The sequence below is a fragment of the Moschus berezovskii genome, chromosome 27 (assembly GCF_049115385.1).
Source record: "Moschus berezovskii isolate FMDL1 chromosome 27, NW_MosBer_1.0, whole genome shotgun sequence".
Lineage (NCBI taxonomy): Eukaryota > Metazoa > Chordata > Mammalia > Artiodactyla > Moschidae > Moschus > Moschus berezovskii.
Genome location: NC_142486.1, coordinates 32,132,193 through 32,149,383, shown reverse-complemented (window position 1 = coordinate 32,149,383; position 17,191 = coordinate 32,132,193). Strand labels below are relative to the sequence as shown.

At 47.5% G+C, this 17,191-nt stretch overlaps 1 protein-coding gene across 1 annotated transcript in view; it reads right to left on the bottom strand.

Moving 5' to 3' along the window:
• Positions 1–17,191, bottom strand: part of APOLTP (apolipoprotein lipid transfer particle homolog) — a 179,414-nt gene that overhangs the window by 126,911 nt on the left and 35,312 nt on the right. Inside the window, exons 16-21 of the mRNA XM_088833046.1 lie at positions 15,826–16,020; positions 6,200–6,355; positions 5,444–5,628; positions 4,360–4,542; positions 3,224–3,315; positions 978–1,141 (exon numbers count right to left, since the gene is read on the bottom strand). Of these exons, the coding sequence (XP_088689172.1) occupies positions 978–1,141; positions 3,224–3,315; positions 4,360–4,542; positions 5,444–5,628; positions 6,200–6,355; positions 15,826–16,020 (975 nt within the window). The remainder of the gene's footprint in view (positions 1–977; positions 1,142–3,223; positions 3,316–4,359; positions 4,543–5,443; positions 5,629–6,199; positions 6,356–15,825; positions 16,021–17,191) is intronic.

The following is a 17,191-nucleotide window of genomic DNA, read 5'->3' as shown; positions in this document are numbered from 1 at the left end:
GCCCTCCTGGCAGCCACACTCACAGGACCTCCAGACACAGAAATGTGCAAGATGGCAGCTGGTGGCCATGAGCGCTCTGCTGACAAACTCGGAGTCAGGCGTCATTGTTCTGGACTGAGTGGTCAGGGTGGGAAGTTGTTGCTGGGGAAGGGGTATTTGATGAGACCAGAAGACAGCAAGGCAAGGAGTCAAGAAAGGATGTCTAGGAAAGAGTGTTCCAGGCAGAGGAAATAGCCAGTGCAAAGGCCCTGGGGCAGCAATTTTAATTAAAAGGAGGCAGCATTTAATTAACAGGAGGTCAGTGGGGAGGTGGGGAGGAGAGGCCAGCACAGCTGGATCCTTCAAAGCCTGTCAGGGCACTCGGCTCCTACTCAGAAGGAAAGGAGCCACTGCAGAGTCCTGAGCAGAGGACGGACACAATCCTTTAGGGATTTGGGAAGGTCTGTCTGGCTGCTGGTGGAAAACACATGGGAAGGAGATAAGAGTGGGAACTGGGAGGTCAGACAGGAGGCTGTTGAGTGTCTGTTCGCTGCCAGGTGCTGGGGACCCAGGAGTGAGAAAGGCACTGGATCTGTTCCCAGGAACCAAGTGACTAGTGGGGAAGACAGATCTTAATTAACCGGCTTCAGTAATGAACACAAATGTGACTGAAAAGAGAAGGAACATGGTCCCCTTAGAGCACATAACAAACGAATATGGCCACTTCAGAGTAATCAGGGCAGGCTTCACTGAGGAGGTGACCTCTTGAATGGAGCTATGAAGGCTGATTCAGCGTTAACAAGCCAACAAACCAGAGACAGAGGAGCGTGTGCAAGGGTCCTGAGGCAGGAGGGGAACTTCAGCAGGACCAGCCCAGCCCAACAGCTCCGGGGAGGAGGTCCCCGTCTTTATGAGTGATGCTCAAGGCTGACCCCTGAGTGGAAGATCTAGGGAGCCCCTGAATCCGGTTGAGAAAGAAGTTGTTCCCTAGGGCCTACCTGGGGGTGGAGGGTGTAGGCAGCTTCCAGCAGATACTGTTGGAGCCCCCGGTCCTGCTTCTCCAGCGTCACAGCTGCAAACACAGGCGTAGAGAGCAGGGAGGGCTGGTCGGGCGCCGGCCAGCACACCTCAGTGCAGAGCTGCCAGCCCCAGGTGCGGGATGCTGTGGGAAAGGAAGCAGGCACCCCAGTCAGGAGAGCACTGAGGGCTCCAGCCGGGGCCATGGACGCTCCCAGCAGCCAAGAAAGAGCATCTCCACATTCTTCGGAGAAACTGTATCAGTTAGTCATTAATCATAGCAGGTGGGGCTGTATAGACCAGGGCTTCTCAGCTTTGGCACTCTCAACCCGCGGCCTAGATAATTCCTTGTTGTGGGGGACTGCCCTGGGCTCGACCCACTAGACGCCTTTAGCACCTCCCACACCAGTATGACAACCAGCAATGTCAACAGAAGTTGCCAACTGTCCCCTGCAAGGGTAGGGTTAAAATCACCCCTGGTTCAGGACCCCTCGTGAAGACTATCAGAATATCAGGCAGTACGATGTAGGACACTAGCTTTGGAGCAAGAAAGCCTGGATCCGCATTCCCATTCTGTCATTGCCCAGCTGTGAGACTTTGGGCAAGTTACCTAACATCTCTGTGTTTAGCCCCACAGTGTAGCTGGGAGGATTTACAGCTCAGTTGAGTGTTCAGGACACTGTTTAGCCTAAAGGAGTAACTTAAGTAGGCCCCTCCTCCACTTAACCCCCCAAATGATTGCAAGATCTGTGACTGTTTGATCTACCTCCTTCTCAATTTTGTTGCCTTTCACCTGATGTTATCATCAAAGAGTTTTCTTGCGCTATTAAAATATGAAGTTCAGGACTTCCCTGGTAGTCCCGTGGTTAAGAATTCTCCTGTCAATGCAGTGGACACAGGTTTGCTCCCTGGGTCGGGAAGATCCCACATGCCATGGGGCAACTAAGCCCGAATGCCACAAGTACTGACCCTGTGGGCCGCAAACTACTGAGCCTCTGCTCCGGGGCCCTCACTCTGCAACAAGAGAAGCCTCCACAGTGAGAAGTCCACGCACCACGAGAAACAGTAGTCCCCACTCACTGCAACTGACGAAAGCCTGTGTGCAGCAGCGAAGACCCCGCGCAGCCAAAAATGCATATATATGTACATACGTGAAAAAGGAAATGCAAAAAACTCTACTAAAAAACGCCCTTCTTTACAGACTTCAAAAGTTACGGGGTATCTCAATATTTTACTAAACCAGGAGTTGGCAAATGTTTTCAGTAAATGGCCAGATGGTAAATACTTGAGGTTTTGCTGGTCATACAACCGTGACCGCAGTTTGCTGTTACTCAGCTCTGCTGTTGTTGAAGAAAAGCCACAGACAACGGGACTGGCTCTGCACCAATAAAACTTCATTTCTGGGCACTGAAATATGAATTTCACAAACTTCTCACATGTTCTGAAATAGTCTTCTTTTGATTATTTTTTTAGCGTTTGGAAATGTAAAAGTCTATTCTTAGCTCAAAGGCCATTATAATAAGCCATTCTCCTACTGTTGGATATTTGAGTTGCCACTTTTTTTTTTCTCTGTAAATAATGACGCAACAAACATCTCTGTGCATTCGGCACTTTTAAAGCTATTTTGGCTTATTTTCATAAGGTATAGGGAGGGCTTCCCACGTGGAGTAGCTCAGACAGTAAAGCATCTGCCTACAAAGTGGGAGACCTGGGTTCGATCCCTGGGTCGGAAAGATCCTCTGGAGAAGGAAATGCCAACCCACTCCAGTACTCTTGCCTAGAAAATCCCATGGATGGAAGAGCCTGGTAGGCTACAGTCTGTGGGGTCGCAAAGAGTTGGACACGACTGAGCAACTTCACCTTTCACCTCCCACGTGGTGCTAGGGGTAAGGATCCCACCTGCCAATGTAGGAGATACAAAAGACGTGGGTCCAGTCCCTTGGTCAGGAAGATCCCCTGGGGAAGGAAATGGCAACCCACTCCAGTTTTCCTGCTTGGAAAATTCCATGGACAGAGGAGCCTGGTGGGCTATAGTCCGTGGGGCTACAAAGAGTTGGACATGACTGAGCAACTGAACACGCAGAGTCTAGACACAGCATCACTGAGTTAAGGGACATAAGCACTTTCAGGGGAGAAGAGTAACTCTGGAATTTGCAGCTGTTATCTTACCCCGAAACCCCCAAGACGCCCATCCTGGGACAATGACAGAGGGCCTGCTGGCACCCACCTTCCTTGCTGGTACAGGACTGGGCCTTGGAAGGGCTGGGAATGTGATTAAGTCTCCTCATACCATCCTCAGTGACGAGATACAGCTGAGAGCTGGGTGGGAAGGGAGGGAAGTGCCAGGTGAGTCACTGCCATTCATCCATAAAACCAATAGGGCAAGGCGCTGGGGCAGGTCCCAGCAGGAATAGGACAGGCCTTTGGGGCACCTGCACGCTGGTGGGGGAGTCAGTCCATGAACACAGAAGGCGACAAGCACTATGAAAAACCTAAAATACAGGATGGCACGGGCACAGCATCCATCTTGGGGATACAGCAAAGCATTGGATATTTGGGGGGTTTGGAGGGGACACTCTGCAGAGGTAATATGCGGTTAGAGAATCAAAGGATGAGAAGGAGCTGGCATCCCAGAGGGAACGGCAGGTGCAAAGGCCCTGGGGTGAGAATAAAGGCAGCTCTTTAGGAACCACCAACAAAAGGGTAGAGAAGGGGTCAGAACGGCGGGGAGGGAGAGAGGGGGGAAGTAGTGGCAGGAGGCAAGTGAGGGAGTGGGCAGGGCCTCCATCGGGCAGGGCAAGCATGTTAGCTGGGTTATCCTGGAAGCAAGCAAGGGATTTTAAATAGGGGAGGGGGAGCGTGATAGGATTTAATTGACAAGTAAAAGGAGACCCCACTGTCTGCTGCCCAGAGAGGGTCAGGTGGGCAGCAGTGCCTCCAGCAAGGGAAGGGAGGCAGTGGAGGTAGAAGCAGTCTGGCTGCTCCTATTTCCTCTAAATTCACTGTTCTCTAAGCATCACCTCTCTAGGAGGCTGGGGAAGAGTAGACCCCAGGAGGGACCCCCAGAAAGATCTGAGCATTGTGGGAGTCCCCACCTCTCGGTCTCCCTCAGCCCCTGTCACAGACATACCCACCCTACCCTGACACACACACACACAACACATGATACACCCCACTCACTGACATGGGCAAACACACCCAAAGACATGCAATCACATATACAGACTCACAGGCACACCCATAGGCACACACACTCAGACACAGGCATGCACACTCTCACAAACACACACACCCACACCAGTGCCCACCCTGCCTCACACACAGACATATTCATGGGCTCCCTCCCCAGGTTCAGGAACCCACCTGAAGCGGAACAGCTCCACGACCTCCTCCGGTGTATTCAGATGCACCCTGAGATCTTGGCCCTTCCTTGCCTGGATCCCACCATCCAGGCTGGCAGTACCGCGGACACCAGTCACCCACCTCAGCCCAGCCTGTCCCAGGGCACCCACTGTGCCCATCTGCGCCGAGATCTGGAGCAGTGCGCTAAGGAAGAAGCACACAGCTGCAGCCTATGGCCCCAGGCAACGGCCAAACCAGTGCCAACCCACACACCACCCACGAACCCCCTGCCAGCTTCACTCCATGGTCCTGAGTCAGAGCGGCCCCTCCACTGAGGCCATCAATGACCACACACTCCATGTGGCTAAGCACTCTATACCTTGCCATCGAACCCTCACCATCATTAGCCCCATTTAACAGATAGACAAACCAAGGCTCACAGAGGTGACACCAACTACATGGGTTCCACAGTTGGGACGTGGAACAGCCAGTCTGGAGCCCCGGTTGTCAGAGCCCAAGCCTAAGGTCTCTATGCCCAACAGCAGGCAGTACAGGACACCCACATTCCCCATGTTGGACCCAGAAACCAAACGCAGGTCAGCTTAGTGACTGGGAGAGTTGCCCACTAGGCCTGCTCAAAATCCTTGATGCCGTGTGGCCCTGGGTCAGCTGTGCACTCATTGTGAGTCTCAATTTCCTTAACCCTTAATGGAAATAAGAAAAGTGTCTGCCTTGTGTTTGCCATATGGATTCTTGTACCTTAAATGCTCCTCCCTCTCTTCCTCTCCTCCCACCCCCTCCCGCAAGAGGCAGAGGGGGCAGAGGGAAGAGTGGGGTTGTGACACAAGCTGTGAATCCCAGCTGCTGTGCTACCTTGGGCATGGGGGTTGTACTTTGCTGAGCCTTAGTCTTCTCATCTGTTAAGTGGGCACAACTGCCCAGGATCTCCTTAGTCTCTTGGCACAGAAAACACTCCATCTACAGTAGCTGGTATAAAGGTAGTCAGCAGAGCAGGGCTCCCCCCTCAGCCCATGCTGATGCCCCAGCTCTCTGCAGGGGGAGGCCCTGATCCACCTATCTCCCCCAGATCTGAGGAGCCAGTTACCTGGGCTTGACGTAACCATTCAGAGAGAAATCTGAGCGCTGCTGGAAGTCAGCTGTCCCTCGGACACGGATGCTGATGGCAGCCGAGACGTTGAGGGTCAACCGGGCTGGGAGGCCAGACATGGTGGGAAAGGTGAGCTCCTCCATTGCTAGGTTCAGCCTCCGGCTCACCTGCACCTCCTGGCCCTGCAGTCAGAGAACCGTAACAGTGCACAAGACCCCCTCACTCACCCCTCACAACCCTCAGACAGAACCTCATCATCGTCCCCAGTCTCCAGATGAGAAAACAGAGCCCTCAAACAGATAAAATAACCCATCCGAGCCCATGTAGCTAGAAATCGGCAGAACTGGGGTTTGAACCAAGACAGGTTACTGTAGGTCATAGTCAGAGGTCAGGCATCCAGGCCCATCCAGGGTGTGGGCCCTGCTTGCACACCTGGTACAGAGAACTTAGTAAGTGCCAGGCACACTCCACTTTGTTGCATTTTTACTGCACTAAGTCATTTGATTCAACAGTTCTGTGAAGTAGATATTATTACTGCTAGTCTATCATGCCCATTTCACAGATGCAGAAACTGAGGCCATGGTAAATTCAACAATACGCCCAAGGTGGTAAGCGGTGCAGCCAATTTTTAACCTTGGGCGGTCTGGTTCCAAATTTCACGCTCTTGAGTTTGAAAGTACTTTAGTATTCCCCCAAAGCATCAAAGGAAACATCATCAGGTCAGATGGCAGGGATGGGCCAAGCCTGAGGTACCTTCAGGAGTTTGATGGCAAGCTCAGCCAGGTTCAGGGACTGGCGCGTCACGTGGCTCCCCATCGCCCCACAGTTCACAAAGCTCAACTCATGCCCGAACACCTTCATGCTCAGCTGACACTGTAGCCCCCGCTGCTCCCCGCGCCTCCGGGCCACCTGTGACCAGGAACATGTCTGGCTTAGCTGAGCAAGGCACCTGGACCTTGGGAGGGGGAAGGGGCAGCTGGAGAGAAAGGTCAAGGGCTTGTGGGGTTTAGAACGGGACTTGCAAAACTCATGGTCCACAGGCAGAACCTAGGGATATATTTTCTTAGACCTGCACAGTCTACCCAATACCCAATGCAATGTGTGTGTGTGTGTTAGTAAATAATAGAGGCTTTTAAAAATCCAGGCTGAATATGATCCAACAATATAGCCAGACAAAACTGGAATTCAAAAACATAGATGCACCCCAATGTTCATTGCAGCACTATTCACAATAGTCAAGACATAGAAGCACCCTACATGTCCATCAGCAGAGTAATGGATAAAGATGTGGTACATATATACAATGGAATACTACTCATCCATTAAAAAGAATGAAATAATGCCCTTTGCAGCAACATGGATGAACCTAGAGATTGTTATACTGAGTGAAGTAGGTCAGACAGAGAAAAACAAATATATGACATCACTTACACGTGGAATCCAGAAAAATGATACTAAAGTGAACTTATTTACAAAGCAGAAATAGAGTCACAGATATAGAAAACAAACTTATGGTTACCAGAGGGGAAAGGGGGGTGGATAAACTGGGAGATTGAGATTGACACATACACACTACTACATATATAATAGATAATTAACAAGTAACGACTCTATATAGCACAGGAAACTCTACTCAATACTCTGTTATAACCTATGTGTGAAAAGAATCTAAAAAAGAGTAGATATACATATATGGGGGCTTCCCTGGTGGCTCAGCTGGTAAAGAATCCTCCTGCAGTGTGGGAGACCTGGGTTCGATCCCTGGGTTGGGAAGATCCCCTGGAGGAGGGCACGGAAACCCACTCCAGTCTTCTTGCCTGAAGAATCCCCATAGACAGAGAAGCCTGGAAGGTTACAGTCCATGGGGTTGCACGGAGAGTCGGACACAACTGAGTGACTAAGCACAGCACATACATATACGGGTAACTGAGTCACTTTGCTGTAAAGCCTGAAACTAACACTATGTTGTAAATCAACTATGCAAGTGAAAGTCGCTCAGTCGTGTCTGACTCTTTGCCACCCCATGGAATTCTCCAGGCCAGCATACTGGAGTGGGTATCCTTTCCCTTCTCCAGGAACTCTTCCCAACCCAGGGATCGAACCCAGGTCTCCCACATGGCAAGCAGATCCTTCACCAGTTGAGCCACAAATATACTTCAAAAGCTCAACATTCAGAAAACAAAGATCATGGCATCTGGTCCCATCACTTCATGGGAAATAGATGGAAAAACTGTGGAAACAGTGTCAGACTTTGTTTTTTTGGGCTCCAAAATCACTGCAGATGCTGATTGCAGCCATGAAATTAAAAGACGCTTGCTCCTTGGAAGGAAAGTTATGACCAACCTTGATAGTATATTAAAAAGCAGAGACATTACTTTGCCAACCAAGGTCCGTCTAGTCAAGGCTATGGTTTTTCCCGTGGTCATGTATGGATGTGAGAGTTGGACTGTGAAGAAGGCTGACCGCCGAAGAATCGATGCTTTTGAACTGTGGTGCTGGAGAAGACTCTTGAGAGTCCCTTATACTGCAAGGAGATCCAACCAGTCCATTCTAAAGGAGATCAATCCTGGATGTTCATTGGAGGGACTGATGCTAAAGCTGAAACTGCAATACTTTGGCCACCTCATGCGACGAGTTGACTCACTGGAAAAGACTCTGATGCTGGGAAAGGTTGGGGGCGGGAGGAGAAGGGGACCACCAAGAATGAGATGGCTGGATGGCATCACCGACTCTGTGGATATGAGTTTGAGTGTACTCTGGGAGTTGGTGATGGACAGGGAGGCCTGGCGTGCTGTGATTCATGGGGTCGTGGAGAGTCGGACACGACTGAGCGACTGAACTGAACTGAACTGAAAAAGTTTTAGAAAAAGTTGCAAAGCTAGTACGAGAGCCACCACATACCTCATCCTGTTTCCTCCACTGTGAGCACCTTACATGACCAAGATGCACAGTGAAAACGAGGAAAGCAACACCAGCCTGTTACTAACTAAACTCCAGACTTTATTCGGATTTCACCAGCTTTTCCATTCCATCCTCTTCTGTTCCAGGATTCAATCCAGTACCACACGGTGTTTAGCATCATGTCTTTAGTCTCCTCTGGTCTGTGACAGTTTCTTGGTCTTATTTCTCATGCAGTATGTATTTTTTTTTTAATTTATTTCTATTATTTCAAACCTGGGAGATTTGATATAAAATCCAGATACTCAGCTTCTCAAAAAAAGAGAAATATTAGCCTGTCTCCCACTGCCTCCCAGTCTCCCCCTCCCCAAAATGGCAACAGGCATTCAGAACTGAGCAGTGGCTGCCAATGAGCCGAGGCCTGAGCCGCAAGCCTGTCTACCACAGTCCCCACCATGCCCTGGTGTCTCTCCAACACTCAGGCCAAGGACTACTGTCACTCATCACTGCGCTTGTGCAAAATATATCTTGCAAAGTGAATATATATCAAAAGCGAGAAAACAGGACTTTCCTGGTGGCACAGTGGTTAGGAATCCGCCTGCCAAGGCAGGGAACACAAGTTCAATCACTGGTCCAGGAACATTTCACATGTCACGGAGAAACTAAGCTGATGGGCCACAACTACCGAGCCTATACGCTGCAACTACTGAAGCCCACGCACCTAGAAGCTGTGCTCTGCAACAAGAGAAGCGACTGCAGTGAGAAGGCCGAGCACCGCAAACAAGAGTAGCCCCCACTCGCCACAACTTGAGAAAGCCTCCACAGTAACAGAGACCCAGGGCAGACAAAAGTTAATTAACTGATTTTTTTTTTAAAAAGCCTAAAAAAAAAGCTTTAAAAAAGTGAGAAAATAACAGACCCACTGTGTTGTTCTAAGAAATCGTGGGATTGTGATTCTAAGAAAAAACACTTATATCCAACCCACAGCCCTCATTCAAGTTACTTACTGGCTTCAGATTTAGTCCAAGAGGCTTTTGACAGCAGGGACCACGCCCTGATCATCTCTGGGTTCCTGGGCTGTGTGGGGGTCACAGCTGATGGCTAGTAAGTGAGTGAACACGTGAGGGAATGCCTCAGCCACTACCTTGACCATCCCTAGATGTACATGGAAATAACATTTATGAGAACAAAAAGGGACTAACAACCTCAGTAGCCACTGGTGGGGAGAAGGTTATGTAAAGTAAGGTCCCCACCCACAGAATGGGTATGAAAATGTTTGCATACAGTAAGTTTTCAGTAAGAAAAATACTCAAGTATTAGTATCAAGTGGGAAACCAGAGGAAGCACACATACACACACCCCTTGCCCAGCAAGTCCACTACTAGGTACGCATGCAACAGATGTATACACTTACACTCACCAAAGAGACATGTACAAGAACGCACTACCCATAATAAGCCAGAAACTGGCTTTAAAAATGGATAAGGAAATTGCCAGTGGTAAATGGATAGCCCATCAAAAGTAACTGGATAAAGAAATTGTGGTAAGTTCACACCATGGAATGCTATACCACAAGGAAAATGAACAAGCTGTAAGTACACACAGCAACACAGATTGATCTCACAAACACACTTTAAGCAAAAGAAGTCAGAGACAAAAGAAAGGATGTGGACAGCATTATTCACAATCGTCATAAGATGGGAAAAACCCGAAAGTCCATCAGTGGGTAAAGGGACGTGCAAAATGTGGTTCATCCACACAATGAATATCATCCAGCCTTAAGAAGGAATGGAGCACAAAATCAGACACAGAGGTCAATGGAACACGTTAGAGAGCCCAGAAATAAACTCACACCTGAGATCAACAAATCTATGACAAAGGACACAAGAATACACACTGGAGAAAAGACAGTCTCTTTAGCAAGTGGTGCTGGGAAAGCTGTACAGCTGCTTGAAAATCAATGAACTTAGAACACACTCTCACATCATACACAAGAAAAAACTCAAAATGGCTTAAAGACTTAATGATAAGACGTGACACCATAAAACTCCTAGAATATAGGCAAAACTTTCTCTGACATAAATCGTAGCAATGTTTTCTTAAGTCAGTCTCCCAAGGCAAAAGACATAAAAGGGAAAATAAACAGGACCTAACCAAACTTAGAAGCTTTTGCACAGCAAAAGAAACCAGAAACAAAAAAAAAAGCCTATAGACTGAGAGAAAATATTTGCAGATGATGCAACTGACAAAAGATTAATTTCCAAAATACATAAATAGTTCACACAGCTCAGTATCAGAACAATCTAGTCATAAAATGGGCAGAAGACCTAAAGAGACATTTCTCCAAAGAAGACATACAGATGGCCATAGGCACATGAAAAGATGCTCAATATCACTAATTATTAGAGAAATGCAAATCAAAACCACTTCACACCATGCACCTTAATGTTTATAGCAGCAACAGCCAAGATATGGAAGCGATCTAAGTGTCTATTGAGAGATAAATGGAAAAAGAAGATGTGAGATACACACACACAATGGAATACTACTCGGCCATAGAAAAGAATGAAATAATGTCATCTGCAGCAATGTGGACAGACCTAGAGATTACCATACTGTGAGTAACGTCAGACAAAGACAAACAGCGCATGATATTACTTATATGTAGAATCTAAAAAAATGATGTAAGTGAACTTATTTACAAAACAGAAAGAGACCCACAGACATTGAGAACAATCTTACGGTTACCAATGGGCAAAGCAGGTGGGAGGGATAAATTAGGAGTTTGGGATCAACGGATACACAGTTCAGTTCAGTTCAGTTCAGTCGCTCAGTCGTGTCCGACTCTCCGCGACCCCCTGAATCACAGCACGCCAGGCCTCCCTGTCCATCACCAAATCCCTGAGTTCACTCAAACTCATGTCCACAGAGTCGGTACCATCCAGCCATCTCATTCTCTGTTGTCCCCTTCTCCTCCTGCCCCCAACCTTTCCCAGCATCAGAGTCTTTGCCAGTGAGTCAACTCTTCACATGAGGTGGCCAAAGTATTGCAGTTTCAGCTTTAGCATCAGCCCTTCCAATGAACACCCAGGATCGATCTCCCTTAGAATGGACTGGTTGGATCTCCTTGCGGTACAAGGGACTCTCAAGAGTCTTCTCCAACACCACAGTTCAAAGGCATCAATTCTTTGGCAATCAGCTTTCTTCACAGTCCAACTCTCACATCCATACATGACCACAGGAAAGACCATAGCCTTGACTAGACGGACCTTTGTTGGCAAAGTAATGCCTCTGCTTTTCAATATACTATCAAGGTTGGTCATAACTTTCCTTCCAAGGAGCAAGCGTCTTTTAATTTCATGGCTGCAATCAGCATCTGCAGTGATTTTGGAGCCCAAAAAAATAAAGTCTGACACTGTTTCCACTGTCTTTCCATCTATTTCCCATGAAGTGATGGGACCCGATGCCATGATCTTCGTTTTCTGAATGTTGAGCTTCAAGCCAACCTTTTCACTCTCCTCTTTCACTTTCATCAAGAGGCTTTTGAGTTCCTCTTCACTTTCTGCCATAAGGGTAGTGTCATCTGCATATCTGAGGTTATTGATATTTCTCCCAGCAATCTTGATTCCAGCTTGTGCTTCTTCCAGCCCAGCGTCCCTCATGATGTACTCTGCATGTAAGTTAAATAAGCAAGGTGACAATATACAGCCTTGACGTACTCCTTTTCCTATTTGGAACCAGTCGGTTGTTCCATGTCCAGTTCTGACTGTTGCTTCCTGACCTGCATATAGGTTTCTCAAGAGGCAGGTCAGGTGGTCTGGTATTCCCATCTCTTTCAGAATGTTCCACAGTTTATTGTGATCCACACAGTCAAAGGCTTTGGCATAGTCAATGAAGCAGAAATAGATGTTTTTCTGGAACTCTCTTGCTTTCTCCATGATCCAGCGGATGTTGGCAATTTGATCTCTGGTGCCTCTGCCTTTTCTAAAACCTGCTTGAACATCTGGAAGTTCACAGTTCACATATTGCTGAAGCCTGGCTTGGAGAATTTTGAGCATGACTTTACTAGCGTGTGAGATGATAAAATAGACAACAAGGACTTACTGAACGAAAGTGAAAGGGACAGTCTCTCAGTCGTGTCTGACTCTTTGCGACCCCATGGACTTATAGCCCACCAGGCTCCTGTGTCCATGGAACTCTCCAGGCAAGAAGACTGGAGTGGGCCGCCATTTCCTACTCCAGGGGATCTTCCTGAAGCAGGGGTCGAACCCAGATCTCCTGTACTGCTAGCAGATTCTTTACCAGCTGAGCCACGAGGAAAGCTCCTACATTTCATATTTTTTGGTTGCACTATGAAGCATGTGGAATCTTAGTTTCCTAACCAGGGATCGAACCCTCATCCCCTTCAGTGGAAACATGGAATCTTAGCCACTGTACCGCTGCAGGGACGTTCATGAAGCTCATTCAGGGAAGTTGCTGTATAGCACAGAGAAATATACTCAATATCTTGTCATAATCTATAATGGAAAAGAATCTGAAAAAGTGCACATGTACACACACACACATATATAACTGAAACACTTTACTGTACACCAGAAACTATCACATAATAAATCAACTATACTTCAATTAAGAAAGGAATTATTTGTGCGATAGAAAAAAGAATGAAGTACTGATACATGCTGTGACACAAATGAACCTCAAAAACACGCTCGGTGAAAGAAACCAGACACAAAAGGCCACATATTGTATGATTCTGTTTATAAGAAATGTCCAGAATAGATAAATCCACCGAGACAGAAAGCACATTCATGGCTGGCAGGGCTGGGAAATGAGGGTATGGCGCATGACCACTAATGGAGGTGGGGTCTCCCTGGGCTGATGAAAATGTTTTGGAACTAGACAGACGTGGTGGTTGCACAACGCTGTGAATGTATCACGTGTCACTGAATTGTATACTTTTAAACGGCTAACTTTATGTTATATGAACATCACCTCATTTTTTTTTCCCAAAAGAGTACATGGAAATGATTCCATTTACATAAAGTTCACAAAAGGAACTAGATGTGACTTCTACTATCAACCAGATTGAAGCAACAGGGACTGGATTTACCTCCCCATGTGGAGCTACTCGAAACTCAGATGAAACAGATTAAACAAAAGTTCCCAAGACATTAGACACCATCAGGTAATGCGAGATGATGAACCCAAGAGACAGGAAATAGCAAGGTGAGCCTCAGCTCACCGCCTGGAGGGAAGTTCAGGCTGGGAGGGGAACAGAGCGGGGCAGGGCAGAGTCTTGGAGTTAAGGATCTGGGAGCCTGGGGAGACCAAGGTGAATGGACATTGCAGGGCAGAGTACAAGAGGCGAAAGCGGTGCACAGAGAACTCTGGAAGTCTCCTGAGGGTTCCAAGAATCTCTGTAAGGCTGCTTTAGGCAAAGACTTCTTAGATGGAACACCCAAAACGCTACACATAAAAGAAATGGATAAACCTGACTTTGTCCAAACCAAGAATGTCTGCTCTTAAAAAGACACTGTTGGGACTTCGCTGGGGGTCCAGAGGTTAAGAATCTGCTTTCCAACACAGGGGACGTGGGTTCGATCCCTGGTCGAGAAACTGAGATACCAGATGCTGTGGGGTAACTAAGCACACACACCACAATCAAGAGAAGCCCACGACTGCAGCAACCGAGCCCGTGCATGCTGGCGCCCGGGCGCCACAAGTAGAGAAGCCCACACACCATGCTGAAGACCCAGCAAGATCAGAAAAGACACTGCTAAGAGAATGTGAAGACCATGCCACACACGGGGAGAAAACATTTGCAAGTCACACAGATAATTAAAGCCTCGTGTTCAGGATAGATCAAGAATGTTCGAAACTTGCTCTTGAGAAACCAACCCAATGTTTTTTAAAAAAGGACAAAATATTCAGACACACACTTCACCAAAGACGCATGGATGACAAATAAGCACGTGAAAAGATGCTCAACATTATCAGCATTAGGGAATAAAGCCACAAGATACTACTGCACACTATTAGAATGGCAAAAACTAAAAAGTCTAATCCTACCAAGTGTTGGTGAGGATGTGGAGGAATTAGACCTCTCATACACTGCTGGTGGGGATGCAAAATAGTACAACCACTTTGCAAAACAATTTAGCTCTCTCTTAAAAACTTAAACATATGATCCAGCCACCCCACCCCTCAATATTTATCTGAAACATGAAAACATATGTTTATATGAAGATTTGTAATGGCAACCCACTCCAATATCTTGCCTGGAAAATCCCATGGACAGAGGAGCCTGACGGACTACAGTCCATGGGGTCACAAGAGCTGGACACGACTTAGTGATTAAACCACCACCATGTACATAAATGTGCATAGCAGCCCTACCTGTAATAGCCCCAAAACCGGAAATAACACAAACGTTCATCAACAGGTGAATACTTAAACAGACTGTGGTCCATCCCTACAATGGAACACTACTTGACCATAGGAAGAAATAAACTTATTAGTATACCCTGCACGATGGATGAATCTCAAAATAATTACACTGAATAGAGGAAGTGAGGCCAGAAAGGAGCACATGCTTTAAAAACAAAAGTATATGCTGCATGATTCCATTTACGCAACATTCCAGAAAATGCAAACTTATCTATTTTGACAGAAAAATCATATCACAATAGGGGGGCAAGGGTGGAGCAGGAAGAAGGGATTAAGGAGCACTAAGGAACCTTTGGGGGTGATGGATATGTTGATTTAGTTGATGATGGTTTCATAGTGTATTGTTGTTTTTCAGGGGCTAAGTCATGTCCAACTCTTTGCGACCCCGTGGACTGTAGACCGCCAGGGTCCTCTGTCTGTGGGATTTCCCAGGCAAGAATACTAGAGTGGGGTCACCATTCCCTGCTCCAGGGATGGGACCCTTGTCTCCTGCATTGGCAGGCGGATTCTTTACCACTGAGCCATCAGGGAAGCCCCTTCACAGTGTTTACTTATGTTAAAACTTGTCAAATGGTATGTGTCAAAACTTTAAACACATACCATTTATTGTAGGACAATTATACCTCAACAAAGCTGATTTTTAAAGAGTTACTCAGTGCTATTAGGAGTCAGAACAGTGGTAGCTTACCTCTGGTTATGGGCAGGTAAACCAGAATAGGGAGGCAGAAGGGTGCCTCTGGGGAGCTTATGAGGGTCTGGGTACTGGTTACAAGGATGTTTCACTGATGGAAACACACTTCCAAGGTGGGTACTTTTCTATGTATGTGATATATCAAATGGTTTTTCAAAAGAAGGCAGGCTAGCAGCTCCCTGCTGAGATCTGGACCAGCAATGTGCTTCTGTAAGGGGGGGGCGGTGGGTGGGAGGGCAGAGTCAGAGTTCATGGACACCTGGGTCCCCCAGTCCCAAAGCCCAAGCTGGCACCTGACAGGGGGAGGGTGAAATGAGGTGGGCACAGGTGCTTCCCTTACCTTCTGCTGCAGGTCTCTCATCTTTCTGGACCTTTCTCCTGGACAGGCGGGGTCAGCCGGCTGCGGTGTGGGCCTTGGCTCTGCCTCTGGGGGCTCCTTTGACTGGGCTTGTCTCTCCCCTTCCTGCCCCCAGAATGACTTCGGGCCAAACAGCCTGTGGGCCATTTCCTCGGCATTTTCCAGCCGGAGCCCCAACTGGGAAGGAAAGTCAGGGACTCGGGGAACAGTAATAGTAACCAAGAGTTGTGGGATTGGGAGCTTGAACAGGGGGGCTCCAGGCTCCCTAGGGCCCATCCAGGCCCAAATGTCTAGAGATACAATCTCAGCTTCACATCTGCTTGGCAAATGCCACACAGCAAGAATTCTGACCAATTCTCTGAGGCCTGGTTCAAATGTCACCACCTCTGGGAAGCCTTCCCTGAATTCCCAGATCACTGGCTCCATACATTCTCCCTCCCCAGCCCCAATCAAATTTATTACTCCTTCCTCTGAGTGTCAAGCACAATACTCCAAGGTCACACTCAGACTAATTTGTGCGTCTCCCTGCAAGATCTTGAGCTTCATGAGAGCAGGGACCTGCGTCTCATTCACCAAGTGTGCTCAATGCCTGGTGAGATGGTTAATTCTGTGTCTACATGACTGGGCCATGGGGTACCCAGGTATTTGGTCCAGTGTTATTACAGATGTTTCTGTGAGAACATTTTTGAATGAGTTTAACATTTACGTCAGTGGACTGAGTCAAGCAGACTGCCCTCCATAATGTGGGTGAGCTTCATTTAATCAGTTGAAGGCCTGAACGAAACAAAGGGCTGCCCTTCCTCCAAATAAGGGGGCACTCCTCCTGCCTGACTGTCTTCAGACTGGGACACTGGCTTTTCCTGCCTTCGGACAGGAACTACACCATCAGTTCCTCTGGGTCTCCAGCTTTGCTGACTGTGGATCTGGGACTTGTCAGTCTCTATAACCCTTATGGCAGAAAGTAAAGAGGAACTAAAAAGCATCTTGATGAAAGTGAAAGAGGAGAGTGGAAAGGTTTGCTTGAAGCTCAACATTCAGAAAACAAAGATCATGGCATCCCTGGTTCCATCACTTCATGGGAAATAGATGGGGAAACAGTGTCAGACTTTATTTTGTTGGGCTCTAAAATCACTGCAGATGCTGACTGCAGCCATGAAATTAAAAGACGCTTACTCCTTGGAAGGAAAGTTATGACCAACCTAGATAGCATATTAAAAAGCAGAGACATTACTTTGCCAACAAAGGTCCGTCTAGTCAAGGCTATGGTTTTTCCAGTAGTCATGTATGGATGTGAGAGTTGGACTGTGAAGAAAGCTGATCACCAAAGAATCGATGCTTTTGAACTGTG